The sequence below is a fragment of the Neophocaena asiaeorientalis genome, unplaced genomic scaffold, assembly GCF_003031525.2.
Source record: "Neophocaena asiaeorientalis asiaeorientalis breed wild unplaced genomic scaffold, Neophocaena_asiaeorientalis_V1.1 scaffold242, whole genome shotgun sequence".
NCBI classification, from domain to species: Eukaryota; Metazoa; Chordata; class Mammalia; order Artiodactyla; family Phocoenidae; genus Neophocaena; species Neophocaena asiaeorientalis.
Window position 1 is genome coordinate 3,377,178 of NW_020172451.1, and position 19,097 is coordinate 3,396,274.

At 59.0% G+C, this 19,097-nt stretch overlaps 1 protein-coding gene across 1 annotated transcript in view; it reads left to right on the forward strand.

The window, feature by feature from the left end:
• Positions 1–19,097, forward strand: part of CELSR1 (cadherin EGF LAG seven-pass G-type receptor 1) — a 138,211-nt gene that overhangs the window by 102,390 nt on the left and 16,724 nt on the right. The window contains exons 9-20 of the mRNA XM_024737368.1: positions 1,037–1,203; positions 6,017–6,202; positions 7,569–7,682; positions 8,552–8,726; positions 9,311–9,452; positions 11,615–11,735; positions 13,418–13,601; positions 14,201–14,302; positions 14,969–15,063; positions 15,503–15,712; positions 16,941–17,124; positions 18,648–18,791. Coding sequence (XP_024593136.1) covers positions 1,037–1,203; positions 6,017–6,202; positions 7,569–7,682; positions 8,552–8,726; positions 9,311–9,452; positions 11,615–11,735; positions 13,418–13,601; positions 14,201–14,302; positions 14,969–15,063; positions 15,503–15,712; positions 16,941–17,124; positions 18,648–18,791 — 1,824 coding nt within the window. The remainder of the gene's footprint in view (positions 1–1,036; positions 1,204–6,016; positions 6,203–7,568; positions 7,683–8,551; positions 8,727–9,310; positions 9,453–11,614; positions 11,736–13,417; positions 13,602–14,200; positions 14,303–14,968; positions 15,064–15,502; positions 15,713–16,940; positions 17,125–18,647; positions 18,792–19,097) is intronic.

Genomic DNA, 19,097 nt, shown 5'->3' on the forward strand with positions numbered 1-19,097 from the left:
AGGGAGGGGCAGAGGCCCGGGTGGACACAGCGCCGGCGGGGCCGTCCACGCCCATGGAGTTCCTGTTGTGGAGGCCGAGAGTCCGGCTACGGCTGTGCCAGAGAAAACAGCTGCTGGGGTTTGGGTTCGTAAGAGCAGGAAACAGATGCTGGCGCTCACGGGGCTGAGTCGCCCCCAAAGGTGGTCCCCACCTGGCAGGCCCTGTGCTGTTTAACACCCGTGGTGATAACCGTGCTGTCCCTCGTGGAGGAACTGGGGTGAGATTCTGGGCTGGGCCAGATGTCTGTCCATCCCCGATGCCTGTGATACACGGGACTCTGGAGGCAAAGTGATGAAGCTGGTTTGACCCAGCGTCATCCTGCCTACTGGTCTGTCTGGCATCCACAGTTTTTCCAAGTGTGACAGATTGGATGAGGCTGCTGGTCCCCCCAAACCATCTGGGAGCCCTCGTCTGGCCCGCAGCCTTCCCCTCTCTGTGCCCGTCACCAGGAGCGGAGGCACAGTGGCCTGTGTGCCTTAGGCTTGGAAATCCACCCCAGACACCGGCTGAGGGGCGGGTCAGCCTGCAGGGCTGAGGTCTGTGCGCAGGGTTCACTGCAGGCTCACGCGGTCCCACCAGGGGACCACCCTCCGTACGACCCCTGGGCTCCCAACCTGGCAGGTGTGGGGTGGGACAGATAGGCCAGGCACACAGGGCCCCTCCACTGGGCCCGGGGGTCCTGGGCTGTCCCACTCTGCCTGAGAGCCCCTTACTGTACACTGGCCGAGGTTGAGAACCCCCAGGCCTCAGCCTGACTGCTCAGGAAGGTGGTCGGCGTCCCTAGTGGGGGGTGGGCTTTTGCAGAGCCCACGGCTCCCGGACTCAGAGGGCTAGTGCTGTACAAACGGAAGCCTGAGACCGGCCTTTGAGTTAGAATGAGAAAGGCCCAGGGTTTCTTCCCTCCCCCTCCTTGGGGGCCTGTCCCGTCCCCTACAGCTAAAAAAGATTCTCAGAGGCCCATCTGATTTGGGGAGGTCCCCATGTCTGTGTCCACAGTCATGCCCCACCCCCAGCGCTTCAGCGGGGAAAGCGTCGTGTCCTGGAGCGACCTGGACATCACCATCTCCGTGCCCTGGTACCTGGGGCTCATGTTCCGAACCAGGAAGGAGGATGGCGTGCTGATGGAGGCCACGGCGGGCGTGTCTTCCAGGCTCCATCTCCAGGTGAGTGAGGTCCATGTCCCACTCCCGGCACCCGCAGGGCAGGTGTGCACCGGAGTGATGCAGCCAGAGGCTCACGTAGCTCCGCCCCGAAGCCTAGCCTTCCCGACGCATGCGCGGGGAGCCTGGTGTCTTCTGTCTCCCCACACCCGCTGCTGGTCCACCGTGTGAAGGACGGGGAGGTGACCACCTCAATGCCTGGCAACAGAGATGTGGGGACGGGGCTCCAGGGAGGCCTGACTAACCCTGCCTAGGGGGGGCTGGGGGCTCAGAGCCCAGGCGGGGACCCCCATCTCTTCTCAAACCTGTCTCTCACCCCGCACCTGCCCCCTCACCCCTCACCTGCCCCTCACCTGTCCCTCACCTGCCCCTCACCTCTCCCTCACCTGCCCCTCACCCCTCACCTGTCCCCGCACCCCTCACCTGTCCCTCACCTGTCCCTCACCTGCCCCTCACCTCTCCCTCACCTGCCCCTCACCCCTCACCTGTCCCCGCACCCCTCACCTGTCCCTCACCTGTCCCTCACCTGCCCCTCACCTCTCCCTCACCTGCCCCTCACCCCTCACCTGTCCCCGCACCCCTCACCTGTCCCTCACCTGTCCCTCACCTGCCCCTCACCTCTCCCTCACCTGCCCCTCACCCCTCACCTGTCCCCGCACCCCTCACCTGTCCCTCACCTGTCCCTCACCTGCCCCTCACCTCTCCCTCACCTGCCCCTCACCCCTCACCTGTCCCCGCACCCCTCACCTGTCCCTCACCTGTCCCTCACCTGCCCCTCACCTCTCCCTCACCTGCCCCTCACCCCTCACCTGTCCCCGCACCCCTCACCTGTCCCTCACCTGTCCCTCACCTGCCCCTCACCTCTCCCTCACCTGCCCCTCACCCCTCACCTGTCCCCGCACCCCTCACCTGTCCCTCACCTGTCCCTCACCTGCCCCTCACCTCTCCCTCACCTGCCCCTCACCCCTCACCTGTCCCCGCACCCCTCACCTGTCCCTCACCTGTCCCTCACCTGCCCCTCACCTCTCCCTCACCTGCCCCTCACCCCTCACCTGTCCCCGCACCCCTCACCTGTCCCTCACCTGTCCCTCACCTGCCCCTCACCTCTCCCTCACCTGCCCCTCACCCCTCACCTGTCCCCGCACCCCTCACCTGTCCCTCACCTGTCCCTCACCTGCCCCTCACCTCTCCCTCACCTGCCCCTCACCCCTCACCTGTCCCCGCACCCCTCACCTGTCCCTCACCTGTCCCTCACCTGCCCCTCACCTCTCCCTCACCTGCCCCTCACCCCTCACCTGTCCCCGCACCCCTCACCTGTCCCTCACCTGTCCCTCACCTGCCCCTCACCTCTCCCTCACCTGCCCCTCACCCCTCACCTGTCCCCGCACCCCTCACCTGTCCCTCACCTGTCCCTCACCTGCCCCTCACCTCTCCCTCACCTGCCCCTCACCCCTCACCTGTCCCCGCACCCCTCACCTGTCCCTCACCTGTCCCTCACCTGCCCCTCACCTCTCCCTCACCTGCCCCTCACCCCTCACCTGCCCCTCACCTGTCCCTCACCTGCCCCTCACCCCTCACCTGTCCCTCACCCCTCACCTGCCCCCTCACCCCTCACCTGTCCCTCACCTCTCACCTGCCCCCTCACCTGTCCCCTCCCCCGCATCACTGCTCAGCTGTGTCTCCAGCGCAGCCCGTTTGGGTTGCAGTGACGGTGCAGTGTGTGCCTCTGGGATAATTACAGCCGTCATCGTTTATTCCTTATTAACCAGTAATTTTATCAGTTTATCAGGCGGTCCCAGAAGCCAGCTCTGGGCCAGAACTTGGCAGGCACCGTTCCGCCCGGGGATGGTACTTTCCTCTGTGCTGGTTTCCCTGCTGGAACAGATTAAATTGGCCGGTTCAGGTGATGAATGGGAGCTCGCAGGTGATCATTGGCAGTGGGGTCCGTGTCGGAAAAAAGTACGCTTTCAGTGGAACAGCACCCAAAGCCACAAACTCCCATAGTGTTTGAGGAATTACGTTATGGGCAGCTAATCCAAAAATGAAGGGCTTTTGCCAGGAACTGTGGCCAGCTCCTCCCTGTGGAAGGCTGGGTGGCAAGAGTGGTGGCCTCGGGGGGATCCACCAGACCCCAGTGGCCACCCAGCAGGCCGCCTCAGGGCAGTTTCCAAAGGCTGGTCAGCTGGGGATTACAGGCGTATTCCGGGTTATTTTCACATGGCGTTTTTGGAATGCAGGCCTCTTGCAGGCCCCATGAGCTCTGGGTGCAGCAGTCTGGGTGTTCCGGCCTCCACAGCAGGCCAGACAAGGTACATAGTCATCCTACAGCCCAAACAGTTTGGGTAATTGCTCTTAGGCGCCCTAAATCCACCTTCATTGTCAAGTGGGCTAACCTGGCTGCTGTTAAACACCTCTCCTAAATCCGGTGACAGATCTAAGGCGGTAAGTAGTTAACAGCCACTGTCCTGGGATCGTTCTGCAGACATTGCTTTTGTTTGTAGACGTCCGTCATTTCATTGTTGATCTGCTGGCTTCGGGGTTTTGTTAGCAAGGACAGCAAAAGAGAATGGCCAGGGAAATTAATGAGTTGACTCAGACTTCTGTGGAATGAAAGGAAACAAAATGTAAAAAGGTGAAAATTTATCCTCTTCAGTTGACTCTCAGTTGAGGCGAAAAATCAAAGTACATTATTAGTTGCATTGTCTTTATCATCAGCTAAATACATTTTCTATTTTCCATCACGATTTCTTCTTTGACCCATCGGGTATTCACAAGTACACCTCTCAGCAAACAGGTGGCATTTTCTAGTAAATCATTTGATGTTTGTAGCATAATTGCAGGTCAGAGAACATACGTGGTATGATTTCAGACCTTTGAGATGTGTTGAGACTTGCTTTAGAGCCCAGATTTAGTCACTTTTGTGAATATTCTACCTGTACTTGAAAAGAATGTGTGCACTGCAGTTGTCTCCTGTGGCGTTCTCTATATGTCAAGTAGGTGACGTTTGTTCATGTAGCATTCCAATTTTCTATATCTTTATTGAATTTTTGGGTCTGTTTGCTCAGTTACTGAGAGAGGTGAGTTAAAAATCTCCAACCATGGGCTTCCCTGGTGGCGCAGTGGTTGAGAGTCCACCTGCCGATGCAGGGGACGCGGGTTCGTGCCCCGGTCCGGGAAGATCCCACATGCCGCGGAGCGGCTGGGCCCGTGAGCCATGGCTGCTGAGCCTGCGCGTCTGGAGCCTGTGCTCCGCAACGGGAGAGGCCACAACGGTGAGAGGAAACAAAAACAAAAACAAAAAATCTCCAACGTTGATTGTGGCTTATCTCTTACTCCTTTTAGATCTGTCAGTTTTTGCTTTGTGGACATTTGGAGGCTACGTTATTAGGTACATACAAATTTAGAATTGTTTTATCTTTCTGGAATATTGGCTGTTATCATGATGAAAATCCTCTTTATCTCTCATAATTATTTTTGCCTTAAAGTCTACTTTGTCTCATATTAATGTAGCTAAACCAGCTTTCTTTTCGTTGGTGTCTACGTGATGCACCTTTTTCTGTCTTTCTCCTTTCAGCATTTCTGTTTCCTTATATTTCAGGCGAGTCTCTTTTAACCAGTGCACTAATAGTTGTCTTTTTTTAATCTGCTCTTTAAATTGAAGTTATCTTTAAACATGAATATCTTAGATTAGTTACAACGCTGTTTTTTTATATTTCTCACATGTATTTTTTAATTGAAGTATAGTTGATTTACAATCTTACATGTATTTAAACTTGGTAGTTTGAGTCTAATTTCATGAAATGGAAAAATCAGAGCCAGAAATAAGAGTCTTCTGGTACCTGAATCTGTTTCCTTGAGAGCTCTGTGGTTCCCATTACTATTTTCAAGTCTGTCTGGTGATTCTCTCGTCTGGATTCCCATGGGTCTATTTCAAGCACACTGTCCTGTCTCCTCACGTACTTGGTTATTTTTGATTGAGTGCTGGGCGTCATGTTGAAAAACTAGAGAGAATTTGAAACTAAGATGGTGGCGTCACATCCCGCGTGTTTGCTTCTGGTCGTCAGCCCTCACCCTGGGCAGGCTCTGGATTCCAGTTTCTCTCCTCCCAGCCTCTTGAACCAAGAAAGCTTTGCACAGCTGTCAGCCTCAGCTGTGCCTCCCAGAACCCGCTGACAGCCACGTGGCAATGCGCTAAGCTTATTTCTGCAGATTCCCATTTTCTCCCTGGTCGTGCTTCTGTAACTTGCAGGGACTTGGGTCACTCTGATGCCTCAGACAGGTGTGCTTTATCATTTCGTCTCATTTTCCTAGGTGTTCTCAGGAGGAGGGTTGGTCCAAACTACCCAGTCCTTCACTGGGGAAAGGGAAACATGATCTCAGCATTGCCCCAGCTACATTTTCCTAAAACGTGAACATCTTAGGCCAGTTATAATGCTGATTTCTGTTTCTTCATTCATATATTTGAACATGGCGGCCTGAATCTTGTCTCATAAGATGAAACATTTACATCCAAAAATAAGAGCCCAGTAGTCACCTGAATCTGTGGTTGTTCCCCTTACTTAAGTCCAACGGGCTTTATCTTACTTGACCTCTGTCAGCGTTCGACACTTCTTACCATAGAAGAAGGCATGTAATTCTGAAGCGTGTTACATACAGGCAACGGCAAATTAAACTTTGCCTAATTTTTAAGTCCATCTTTGATCCAGTGGCCTGTGGTAAGTCTGTTTGCGTGGCTTTGTTACTTAAGTGATTGCAGCGTATTTTGTATTTTGTCCTCATCTCCTCAGTGACTAGTGTAGCTCCCCCCATCCTACAGATCCTGAACAACTACGTCCAGTTTGAGGTGTCCCACGGCCCCTCGGATGTGGTGTCCATGAGACTGTCCAGGTCACGCGTGACTGACGGGGCCTGGCACCACCTGTTGATAGAACTGAAGAGTGCCAAGGAGGGCAAAGACATCAAGTACCTGGCAGTCATGACCTTGGACTATGGTGTGGACCAGGTGAGTGGGCACCTGTACCCCCTTTGGAACAGACCCCTTCACTGGGAAACCACTAGCACATCCCAGTGTAGCTGTACCCCAGTACGTAATGTATCACATTATGTACATCACAGTGCTATAGTTTTTGTTGTTGTTGTCGGTTTTTATTTTTATTTATTTATCTATTTTTGGCTGTGCTGGGTCTTCATTGCTGCGTGCGGGCTTTCTCTAGTTGTGGCTCGCGGGCTCTAGGCAGGCGGGCTTCAGTAGTTGTGGCTCGCGGGCTTAGTTGCTCTGCAGCGTGTGGGATCTTCCTGGGCCAGGGATCGAACCCGTGTCCCCTGCATTGGCAGGCGGATTCTTATACGCTGCGCCACCAGGGAAGCCCAGACCCCTTCAGTGGGCCTGTGGGTAAACAGAGCGACCCCTCCAGGTGTCAGGCCCTGCCAGAGCCCTTGTGGGTTTGAGGAGGCGCTTTCTGGGCTTGCCTGAATTCGGGTCTCATGTTCCTCCTACGCTGAGGACACTGGAAGCTGCACCTCATCCCCTTTCCAGATGGTCACCTCCCGGCCTCAGGCCCTGGACGTGGTCCCTCTGTGCGTCCCATCACGATGCCATTGGTGCCATCAGCAGAGGTTTCTCTTAGCAAAGCTGGCTTGCGCCACAGCTGCAGGCTCGTGCTGTGCCTCGGGGTACAGAGATGGATATGGGTGGGGGGGCAGTGAGATCCAGGTTCCAGAGGGGGCCGTGGGACACCAGAGAGGTTTGCGCATCCCAGATGGGCAGGTGGCATTCCAGGCAGGGCGACTCAGAGGACACTTGCTGAGCCCCGCTGGATTTCCAAGGTTTGCAGCCAGGTAACAGGAGGCATCTTTACGGGACCCTCACGCGCTTCAGGGGCTACTCGTGATTCCTCGGTGCTTTTGGAGTCCAGGCTCACCTTACACCTGGCTCTGGGAGTAAACTGCCGTGTTCTACGTGTGTACCTTCCTGAGCCTAAGGATCCGGCTGAGACTCTTCTAGGTTCCCGCCCCTGTGGACGTGTTTTCCACTCACTGCCACTTTCTAGTTTGTCAAGCTTTTTCACGCAGTGGCTTGTTGGCGGTGCCCACGACAGAGATGGAAGGGTTGCCCTCATCCCCCCAGATGCCCGTCTTGGCTGGGCTGGGACATGGACACATGTCCTCTGACGGCTTCCTGCACCCTGCCCGTCACACACAAACAGCCGTGTTCTCCACGGAGGAGGCTGAGCCGGGCCCTCTGTTTGGAGGCACAGACGTCCTCAGGCTGTGAGGGGCTTGCCGGTGCGACTGCATTTTAGCCTTTGAGCAAATTCTTTCCAGCCAGACGTTTCCAGATGGTGCATGCAGCCCCTCTCTTTGCACAGGACACGGTGCAGATCGGGAACCAGCTTCCTGGGTTGAGGATGAGAAGCCTTATCGTGGGTGGCGTGTCTGAAGACAAGGTCTCCGTGCGCCGCGGTTTCCGGGGCTGCATGCAGGTACCCTCCCCGAGCCCGGCCCTGGCCCGCCACGTCCTGCTCAGGGGTGGCCAGCGCCGCAGTTGGTGTCCTTGGTCATCCTGTTAGTTTTCAGTAAACGAATGACTTCTCTAATCGCCAGCCCAGCTTCAGCAAACCCAGTTTCCCGCTTAGAGCCCCCTCCTCTCCCAGGCTTCCCCTCGAGTTCCCCTCACAGCCACGCCACGGTCGGCCCCCTGCAGGTCTGTCTTCATGTCACTTCCAGAACCTGCCCCTCGCTGCCTGCACCAGCCCCACCCCCCGTGCTCACCTGGATGGGTCCCACGCTCGTCCCCTAGACCAGGTGTTCTAGCAGCAGCCGGAGTGAGCTGTTTATAAAGTAGTTGAGCTCACGTCTCCCTGCTTCTGCCTGCGCCCCCAAACCCCAGCCCCGCTGCAGGGAAATCAATCCTTAGTTCCTTCCCCTGCGCCCCCGCCCCGCCCCCGGGCGATCTGGCCCCGAGGTGCCTCGCACGGGTGGCCCCCCACCTCAGCACGTGCCCCCTCCTCCCGGGAGCTCCCTGCTCACTTTCATCAGGGGCCGTGCTTGCCCATCATCCTCATTATTTTTTCTCCGTGACCCTCACCATGGAATTATTGGAATATGGAATCATTCCGTCTTCACTCCGGGTGGCCTGTCCCCCTGCCTGGGATCCACACCTCGGGGGAGCAGAAGTGCCCCTCATCCCTGCCATCCCCCCACCAGTCCCAGCCCTTTCGATAAATGAGGCATAGCTTTTAAAACAAGGGACCCAAGAGAATTTGGGGTTCTCTTAACCCCTGGTTACCTTCTGGGGTTCCTCCAGCCCCAAGGCCCCAGCACCAACTCTGGCTGCCCTTCTTTAACGCAGGGTGTGAGAATGGGGGAGACGGCCACCAATATCGCCACGCTGAACATGAAGGACGCCCTCAAGGTCAGGGTGAAGGATGGCTGTGACGTGGAGGACCCCTGCTCCTCTAGCCCCTGCCCGCAGCATAGCCACTGCCACGACACCTGGGACGGCTACTCCTGCATCTGCGACAGAGGTGGGCGCCCACAGCCCCCCTTTCCTGGTGCCCGTCGGTGGAGGGCGACGCCTTTGGTGTTTAAAACACATTGTGGAAAGCCGAGTTGGGCGGCGGCTCCCCCATCACCTCTCTGGGGGTCTGGGGCGCCCTGAGCTTTGTTTCGTAACTAAGGAGTGGCCCTGTGTCCTGTGTCTTCTTCACGTGGGGGACAGGGGACACTCTTGGTTGGATCCTCGGGGCATATACTGAGACGAGGGAGAGTCTGTGAAAGGCGCACATTTAAAAACTAATATGTTCAGGGGTTGTCTCTGAATCTTGAGGTGATGTGGCTGAGGACAGCTGGTACCCACCCGCTGTGAGCCCTCCCGGGGGGCCTGGGAGGCAGGCCCTCATCTCTCCGTTTCCAGGTCTGACCCCCCAAGTGTTCGTGCTTCCTGTGACTCTGAGAGGCTTTGCCACTTTCCTCTGCAGAGTGGCATGGCAAGTCGGGGCCTGGGGAAGCCGCAGATTGCTAGCACATCCTAACACAGAGGGTGTCGCTCCGGAAAGCGGACTCGCAAAGCCAGATCCTGGGGTGGGCTAACGCTGGCCTGTCCCCGCAGGGTACTTTGGAAGGAAGTGTGTGGACGCGTGTCACGTGAACCCCTGCAAGCACGTGGCAGCCTGCGTGCACAGCCCCGACTCCCCGCGGGGCTACGTGTGTGAGTGTGGGTCCGGCCACTACGGGCAGTACTGCGAGAACAGGTGAGAGTACGCCCTCGCTTTCAGGGTCCATGTGGCTACTTCTCCTGACCTGTTGTCTCCTCTTTGCTATTTAGCCCCCAAATGCGTGTGGTTCAGGGTAACAAGGACGCGTCCTTTCAGTTCGGCACGAAATGAACGAAAATCCAGTTGGGCATCTCACACTAACCCCACTGAGCATGTTTCCAGCCCAGAAACGCACGGCACAACTCATTTATCAAGAGCCCAGCTGTGCACAGAGCAGGCAGTCGCCGAGATACGGGAAGATGAGTGTAATTACAGAAAACACTTTATCTTTCAAGTCGGGAGAGGCAGTCATCTCTGCTGTGCGCGTAGAGTCCTGGTGTAATTCACTGGGGGCATCTTGGTCTCCAGGCCCCCGCAGTCCAGGTGTGTAGTCATCACAGGACGAGCACTTTCTCCCAGATGGGAGTCTTCACACACCGAGACTCCAGCCCCTTTGGGACGTGCTGCGGTGAAGGCTGCCGGTCCTCGGCCAGTGCCGGGCCGTCCTGGCGCAGAAGCCGCGCGGTGCCAGCCTGCTCCACCTGGCCGGAACACCTCGCCCTGCTTTTTGTCCACTGGGGACCGGAGTGTGTGCTGTAACCCCACCCGTGATCCGGATGCAGCACCGCCCTCGGCACCGCACAGCCCGTTGGATGATGGCGGGTTGGGAGTCAGCGGGGCTGAAGGAGGGGGCGTTCCAGCGGGGACACCAAGGGGGCAGGGCCGGAGAGCAGTGATGGGATGAGACCGGTCTAAGGAGCTCAGCAGGTGGGTCCCGGGCAGAGCCGGCGCGTGCTGTCCCAGCATGTTCTGCGCCAGGGAGACGCACAGGCCTGGGTAGAGGGCCTGCCTGCAAACCGGGAACAGAGCTGGGCTTTGTAGAGGCCGCAGGGGCTCTGCAGAAAAGGGGCAGGATCAGGTCTGGGTGTCAGAGCGCCCCCAGCTCACAGGTGGAGTGTGGTGGAAGCAGACGGAAGGCAGAGGCAAAGGGACCAGCTGGGAGGCCGTGCGGCGTCCCCAAGGGCTGGCGATGCCCGCAAGGCAGGGCTGAGGAGACAGCAGGAAGGGGTGCGACACCAAGCCTCTGGGATCCCCACACTGTTGATGTAGATCCATCAACACCAGCCTGGAGCCCCAGCCCATCCTGGTCGTTGTTATGCCCCTAGTGTGTACACAGTCAGTACTTAATAATTGCTGGTTAGGTGAACAAGTGCGTAGGAGAGGTTGATGGCTGGCGGGTGGGCGGATGGAATGCCGTTAGCCAGGATAGTAAACACAGGACAGCGTTTCATTTTGCGGAGCCTGAAGGACACTTGGGGGGCATCCCCAGGCAGACGGGTCAGCAGCGGACACTCAAGTGAGCGCTCAGGTGGGGAGTGGGCGTAGGGTGACAGCGACAGGCAGCAGCCACCACCGGGCGGGGCAGGGAGGAGCCTGGCCTCGGCACCGTGGAGGTCGCCTGTCTCAGGGTCTGCCCGGGCAGCTCAAGAGGGCGGGACTGGGCAAGTCTCACGGTTCTGAGCCCACCGTGTCCAGCCCAGGGCTGCTCTGGGCTGACTGAAGCAGGCTCCACATCCCAGGAAAGGCTGCTCCCAGCATCCATGGGGATGTGGTCAGCATTTGACCCAGGGGACCCGGGAAGCATCGATGCTGCCAATCCCACCGGTCTTGGGCTGCCAGATGCCTGGGACCCGGGAGAAGGTTGCCCAGGGCAGCTGGGCTCGGTCTGCGCTGGGTGGGGCTGGGTGAAGAGCCAGCCTGACGGTGGGTTAGTTGTCCCTGAGCGCCCTCCCTGGTGGGCCAGCGTCACGGTGTAGGGGTACTGAGCAGAGAGAACTTACTGACACGGTGCTCATAGGAAGCTGGGTTGGGGCACTCACCTGCATCTTGCAGGTGGAAGAAAAAAGTGAGCAAACAAATTATTTTAAAATAACAGTATTGTAGGTAGAACCCTTCCAGATGCGGGGCCCCGGAAGGCTGGGCATAGGTCATAAAATGCTAAGTCCTGCAGGTGGGGGCCAGCAAGGGGGCAACGGACCACTCAGGGGGGCGGGAGGTGCCCAGAACTAGTCCAGCCAAGAACCAGGCCTCCATCATCCCTCTCGTTCCAAAAAGGGCAGTTCTGTACACCTTCCGTCTGCCATCTGATTTCCCAACAGGATCGACCTTCCGTGCCCCAGAGGCTGGTGGGGGAACCCTGTGTGCGGGCCTTGCCACTGTGCTGTCAGCAAAGGCTTCGACCCCGACTGCAACAAGACCAACGGGCAGTGCCAGTGCAAGGTGAGGCCCGGCCGCGGGTGGACAGCAGGGACCCAGGGAGACGGCGGGGCATGCACACCCACACACCCGCCCACACGTCTACCTGGACACGAACACACACACCCTTGGGTACTCACAGGGTTCACCGTGGGTGAGCACAGCTTGCAGGTTCTCACCTGTAAGCTGCCTCAGCCCCACACACGGTCACGGGAAACCAAGCAATTTCTGTGAGTTTGACTCATCTTCGTCACCAAACATGGTTCTCCTGATCGGTCATTTTCCTGGTCTTTTATCAAACCACTCAGTGATCACCAACATTTTAAAAAATATTTAATTAATTAATTTGCCTGCTCCGGGTCTTAGTTGCGGCACGTGGGATCGTTGCCGCGTGCGGGATCTTTAGTTGCGGCATACGAGCTCTTACTTGCAGCATGTGGGACCTAGTTCCCTGCAGGGATCAAACCCGGGCCCCCTGCTTTGGGAGTGTGGAGTCTTAGGCCCTGGACCACCAGGGAAGTCCCCAGTGACGACCAACATTTAAAATATGAGAAGCTTTGCCCACTCCCTCGCCTCGGGTGCCTGTCATCCTCGTGCACAGCTGCAGTGTTCACAGCCCAAAGCACAGGGAACCCCGACCCTCTGGGCCTCCCAGAAAACTCCACATACCTTCAGAATGTTGTGTCGACAACTGCCGTGAGCTGCCGGTAACTTGAATCCCAAAGGAGAATTCTGTGCGTAACAGTAGCCGCTCGGAGGGACGCGCTGTCCCGCGGCCAGGCTTGCTGACCCAAGAGGGGAACCTGCCGTCACGGCGCCCTCTGATGCTCCCCGGCGCCCTGTCTGACATGCGTCGTGTCTCGCGTGTCCACCGTGCCTCCTATGTCGCCTGAAAAATCATAAGGGCCCTGGCAGATCAGGACCACGCAAACCACATGGTGTGAGATGGCGGTCATGGCACTGGTGGGGGGCAGGGCAGGAGGAGAGTGAGGAGGGTACCTGGGGGAAACATGCCTAGGGTTTTTTTTTTCATCAAAAATTGTAGAAAATGGAGACAGGACTGTATAAACAGTGACAGTGATACCATGTGCCCTCCCAGAGTGACTGCTCACATGCATTGCCTCCTCAGGCACTGGAAGACACACAGTTGGAGCCCCCTGTGGGACAGTTCCGTGTATCTGCCTGACACAGAAGCCTCTGTCACTGGCCACAAGTCTGCTCAGTTTTCAGCCGGGGACCCTTGGACCTTGGGAAGCCAAGTGTCCTGGCAGGGGCAGTGTGGCCAGTGAATGGCCAAGCTGGGCGTAAATCCAGGACTTCCCAGAACTGAAGCCCACACTCTTGACCATCAGCTTGACGGGCCCGGTGACAGATGTTCGGGTGGCTTCTAATTTCTCACAATTAAAAAAAAAAACACCTCCATCAGCCATCCTGGTACCCTTGTGCGTAGATCTCCATTTGAATCTCTGATCCTTTTAAGGACAGACGGTGGCTCACGGTGTTTGCTGAGATGTGAGAGAGGGTGTGTTTTTCTGGAGGACACACCTGCCCCGTCCGCCCTGGGGGCCTCAGACGCCGCTGGCCTGGAGGCCGTGGGTGGAGGACAGCCGGGAGGCCAGGGAACCCTGACGTTGCTCAGGAAACGCCCTCCAGGTGTAGGTTGTCTGTGGTGTCTGACGTCCAGCCTCTGCTTCTGGCTCTTGCAGGAGAATTACTACAGGCCCCCGGCACAGGACACCTGCCTGCCGTGTGACTGCTTCCCGCATGGCTCCCACAGCCGCGCGTGCGACATGGACACTGGCCAGTGCAGCTGCAAGCCCGGCGTCATTGGCCGCCAGTGCAACCGCTGCGACAACCCTTTCGCCGAGGTCACGGTCCTCGGCTGCGAAGGTCCGCGTTGCCCTTGACCCTCTCAGGCTGTACGGCAGGGACAGGCCACTGTGTGTGTGCGTGTGTGTGCACGTGTGTGCCTGCATGTGTCTCTGTGTATGCGTGTGTCCGTGTGGGGTGTGTGTGTGTGCCTGCGTGTGTACGTGCATGCGTGTGTCTACGTGTGCATATCTGCATGCATGTGCGTGCGTGTGTATGCGTGTGTCTACGTGCATGCACATGTGTGGTGCGTGCGTGTGTGAGCATGTATGTGCGTGTCTGTGTGCATGCATATGTGTGGGGGTGTGTGTGCATGCATGTGTCTGCGTGTGCGTGTCTGCGTGCGTGTGTGCGCACCCCACACTCCTGGGGCGTGGTGGGGGCGCCTGACAGCCTCCTGGTCCAGCTGTGTCTGCTTGGCCTTCTGTCCACTGGCCCGTTAGGAGGCGTGGGTCGGAGCCTGCGTCCCCCCTCCCCCTGTTCTAACACCGATGGGGGGTGCGAGGGGTCCGGTTCTTGGCGGGGGCGGGGCCTCCGTCCAGGAGGAGCCTGTGGAGCACGCTGCATGTCTGTGTGCACGGATGTGCCAGGCTGAGTGCCTTCTCTCCTCTGTACCCCAGTGATCTACAACGGCTGTCCCAGAGCATTTGAGGCTGGCATCTGGTGGCCGCAGACCAAGTTCGGGCAGCCAGCCGCAGTGCCGTGCCCTAAAGGGTCTGTGGGTAAGTACCGCGGGGTGTGGCCTGTGGCTTCCGTTCCAGGCGGGACATTAGACGGAGGCGTGCGGCTTGCGGGAGAGCCGGCCGAGGCGTCGGAACTCACCGGATGTTCCGTGTTGAAATAGTTCCTTTAGCCAAAGTGATCGGGGGGATAAGATAACTTTTTCCTCGGTCGTAAATGATAAAACCTGTAAAGAGCACAATGAAAATACAAAGAGTCTAGTGGCTGGGATGGGGACGGTGGTGGGGAGGCTCGCACAAGCTGCCTCACCGTTCACAGCATTGGCATCTCATCGTAAAACGGGGATGGTAGCTGTGTCTGGCTACAGGGGGCCGGGGGAGGTCTGGTGAGTCAGTGCAGAGAAAGCACCAGCCCGGAGTGGGATCCAGGTGGGCTTGCAGCGCATGTGGACACGGTGGGTGCTCGATGGACCACTCAGCCGATTTCTCTTTTCACGGACTCGCTCAGGTGTCCACCCATAGTTGCTGGGCAGCTCAGGCCAACGGTAAGGCCTGGTTGTGAATGTCAGGCAGCTGTCAACGTGTTCCCAGGTCTGAGGGAAGAGCAGTGTTGGCTTCGTGGTTATGGCACCTGCTGGCCCTGGGCCAGCCGAGGGGTTCATTCACAGTTCAGCTTTCAGGCTTGGCGGGTCCTTCTCTGTTCCCTAGGAAACGCGGTCCGGCACTGCAGTGGGGAGAAGGGCTGGCTGCCCCCGGAGCTCTTTAACTGCACCACCGTCTCCTTCGTGGACCTCAAAGCCATGGTAGGCTGCACCCTGGGGACGTGCAGGAAGAGGGTGGGTTTCCAGGCCGCCGGGTCATGCTGGTCCCAGGCTGGGCGGGGCCCGGGGACAGCACATCTGTTTGGGGCACCGCGGCAGCCATCTCCTCTTCCCTTTCCAGATCCCACCCTGCGTCTGGTTCTGCAGACTCAGAGTCCCCACGTCCGAGTCCCCCGCCTTGCCATCCGCCCATGACTCACGGTGTCATACTCTCTCCCTTCTTCCACCTGGTGTCTTTTTCCAAGTGGTTTTTAGCCTGACAGACCCTCCTTTTTTGTGCCACGGCCATCAGCCCAAGTTCATTTTGGGGCTTGGGGATTTTTAAAGTTCCTTTCTGACAAGGGTATTTCCACTGGAAAGTAGTAGATTCTGAGTCAGGGGAAGGGCCCAGGGCCGACCTGGTGCTTGCTCCCCGACCCAGAACGAGAAGCTGAGCCGGAACGAGACGCGGATGGACGGTGACCGGTCCCTGTGGCTGGCCCGGGCGCTACGCAACGCCACGCGGCACACGGACGCGCTCTTTGGCAACGACGTGCGGACGGCCTACCAGCTGCTGGCCCGCATCCTGCTGCATGAGAGCAGCCAGCAGGGCTTCGAGCTGGCGGCCACGCAGGACGCCGACTTCCACGAGGTAGGAAGGCGGCGGGCAGAGAGCCCCGCACGTCCAGGGGTGAGCTGGACTGGGGGCCCTGGCTCGGTCGTGGAAGGTCATTTGGCCCGGTGTCCTCAGGGCAAGACTGCCCTTTTCAGACGTGAGCCCAGGCCAGTTCAGTGACCAGCAAAAGGGTTTCCAAGTGTTAGGAGCGTCTTGGCAAAGGGACAGGCCTGATGGTGACGACAGCGGTGCCGCTGTCAGCTGACCACTGCATGCGTGTCGGTGTCCTGGGGGCTACAGGGATCGGCCCACTTATTCCCACACACATCCTGTATGAAGCTCAGCTGTCGCCCTGCTTTACAATTAAGGAAGCTGAGGCACAGGGAACCAAGGGCACACAACCCATAAGAGTGGGGGTACCAGGACACCCCCTCTCCAAACCCTGAGGTCCTGCTCTCACACGGCTTCATGCCTCCTGCTGTAGAGACAGTCCTGTTTTGTCTTTAAGTGATCAGCCCCTGAGGCGTGTCTTTAGCATAACTGGCGAGAGGCTCATTCATCCAGTTTATAAGGTGCTCTTGCCGGGGGTGCGGGTGAGGCGTGGCATTGCCTTGTGCTTCCCCTTCACCCCTCTCTAAGGCCTCCCCATCCACACAGAGCCCCCGGGGACCTCCCCTGTCCGTGCGGAGCCCTCAGGGCCTTGGCAGTGTTCCCGCACCTGTATTTCAGTCCAGGTCTGAGAGTCTAGGCCCAGGGATTTGTTCCCACTTCCGGTTCTTTGCAAACAGAAGCTTTCCGTCCTGGTTTCCACCTGGGTTGTGGCCCCTGAATCCCCGTGACAGCCCGAGTGTCCTCCCCACGCTGCCCCCTGTTCATCTGAGGTGTTCAGGGCGGGAGCGTCACCGAACTGGAACCCGCAGCGCGTCCTCGGCTGCCTTGCTGTGGGCTCAGCGACGGGGCGGCCGTTCCCAGGCCGGGCTCTCCTGGTGGGACTGGGGGTTCCGATGTAACAGGGGGCGTCTCCGCACGCCTGCTCCCCTTTGTGTCTCGGGGTGCACACGGTGAAACCCCCTGCAAGGTTTCCCCCGACACGTGTCTCCTGCCTTGGAGCTGAGACCACAGCCTCTCGCGGTTTCTGATCCTGGCCCGGCCTGGTCCTATGACCTAAAGGCTCTCTGGAGCCTGGGCCCCAGCGTGTCAGCCAGGCCTCCGCCGGCCAGCCGCTCACATGAGCAGAGCGCCGTCTGTCTGTCTGTCTGACCAGGACATCGTCCAGGCGGGCAGCGCCCTCCTGGCCCCGGGCACCAGGGCCGCGTGGGAACAGATCCAGCGGAGCGAGGGGGGCACCGCACAGCTGCTGAGGTGCTTCGAGGCCTATTTCAGCAACGTGGCCCGAAACCTGCGGAGGACCTACCTGCGGCCCTTCGTCATCGTCACCCCCAACATGAGTGAGGCTGTGGGCCCGGCGGGGGGGACGGTGGAACCCCGGGGCCCATCTCAGGTGCAGCCCCCCTCGGCCATCTCTGGGAGAAGGGTTGACGCTGGCAGGATCTTGGTGGTCCTCTTACCTTCAGAACTAGGTGTGGGGCTGCCCGGGGAAGTGGGCTGGAGGGTCTGGCGGCAGGTCCAGCCTCCAGGCTCACCCAGAGGCACAGACCCTGGGAGAGGGCCGGGGACAGGCAGCTGGCACCTGGCGGAGGGGGAACCCCCTCTCTGGGCTGGGAGCCGAGCCACTAGCAGAGCCAACGCTTGTGGACCGAGTCACCCTGAGGGCCCAGGACGTGCTGCTCGGGGGTCAGGGGTTGAACGTTGGCTTCCTTCCTGGGGAGGAAGCCCTGGTGGTGCAGGCCTACCCACCGAGACATAGCAGCAAAGTCCCTGGAGCCGGGGCCCGTCCTACAGGCAGGGGCTGCTGGTTTTCTCCTCCCGTGACTGTTTACTTAGCACCCCCATGGGGGCTCAGGCAGGACCCAGGGATTGCCCCTTCCCAGGGAATCGCCCCTTGAGTTAGCCGATTATCTGTCGCCAGGAGGGCCTGAACCTTTAACCCAGGTGCGGCAGCATCCCTGGCATGAACTCTCAGGCTCCCAGGGCGGGGCCCTCACTTCCTGACAGAAGATGTTCGGGCTGGTCTGCACCTCCCAGGCCCACCTGAGCCCAGGAGGCCACCTGCCTTGCATTGGGGTGGAGGTGGGCTTGGGAGCCCGTCATCACTGGGGCAGGGCAGAAGGGTGAGCGCCCTGCATTCCGGCCTCTGTCCCGAGAGAGGGTCTGGCAGAGCTGGCCTGCAGACTCTCGGGGACGGACAGGACATGGGCGCCTGACGGGCACCTGGTGTAGCTGTTGCCCCCCAGCCCCTTCCAGAGACTTCAGGCAGGTCCCGGCCAAACCTCTGGGCCACCTCTGCCCGCACACCCCTCCAGTGTCCTTCTCTGATGCCCTGTGGTTGGGACCATCGCCCCTGCACTGGGCCGAGAGCTTCCTTCTTGGTTCTCCCTGGGCTCGGGCCACAGGCCAGCCCTGTCCATCCTCCCAGTCCTTGGGGCCAGTGGCCCCTGCCTCCCGTGTTCCAGGGCTCTCACCCACCCTGGTCCTGAGCGCCTCAGGTGGGAGCACAGCCCTTGCCTGTGCAGTGAATTGAGGGCACCCTTTGGATCGGGGGTGTTGGAAAAACGGCTCAGCGGGAAGACCTGGGGGGTCGCCCTGGAGCCTGCAGGGCTGACTGCCAGCAGGGACACTGCTGCAGGGAAAAGACATGCCCGTGGGGGGGGGGCCGGGGGGCGCCTCCTGAGCTCCCCGAGACCCCCAGTAAGGCACCGGGCTGTGTGACTCAGCAGGAAGTGGAGGTAGGTTCTGTTTAAAGGTGATCGGGGACAGCCGTCCTGGTCGGTTTGAAGACGGCACGGGTCCGGGCAGGCTCTCCGCGGGAGGGCTTGGGAGCCGCGTGTGATGGAGGCGCCTGTCCCCGCAGTTCTCGCCGTCGACGTCTTCGACAAACTGAACTTCACGGGAGCCTGGGTGCCACAGTTCAAGCACCTGCGGGGTGAGGTCCCCAGAGACCTGGAGTCCTCGGTCTTCTTCTCGGAGGACTTCTTCAAACCACCCGAGAGGAAAGGTAAAGCTGCTAAGACACGACGGCTGCCCTTGGGGGCGGCAGGTGGAGGAGGGAGGGCCTACGTGGTGCCGCAGGGGGAGTGGGTCCGCTGTCGTCGCAGCGCCACCTGCACGTGCACATCTGCCCTGCAGCCAGCAGCCTGTTTGCTGGCGTCAGACGGAAAGGCAATGGTGGGGTGTTTCTTACAAAAGTTTGGCTAATTTATAAGGTGATGAATGAGCGAACACCCAAATCGTGCGTGAGGTTGTCTTCCTTGTGCAGTGAAAAGCTGCCTCTCCGTGGATGTAAAATTTTTAGACTCCTCCC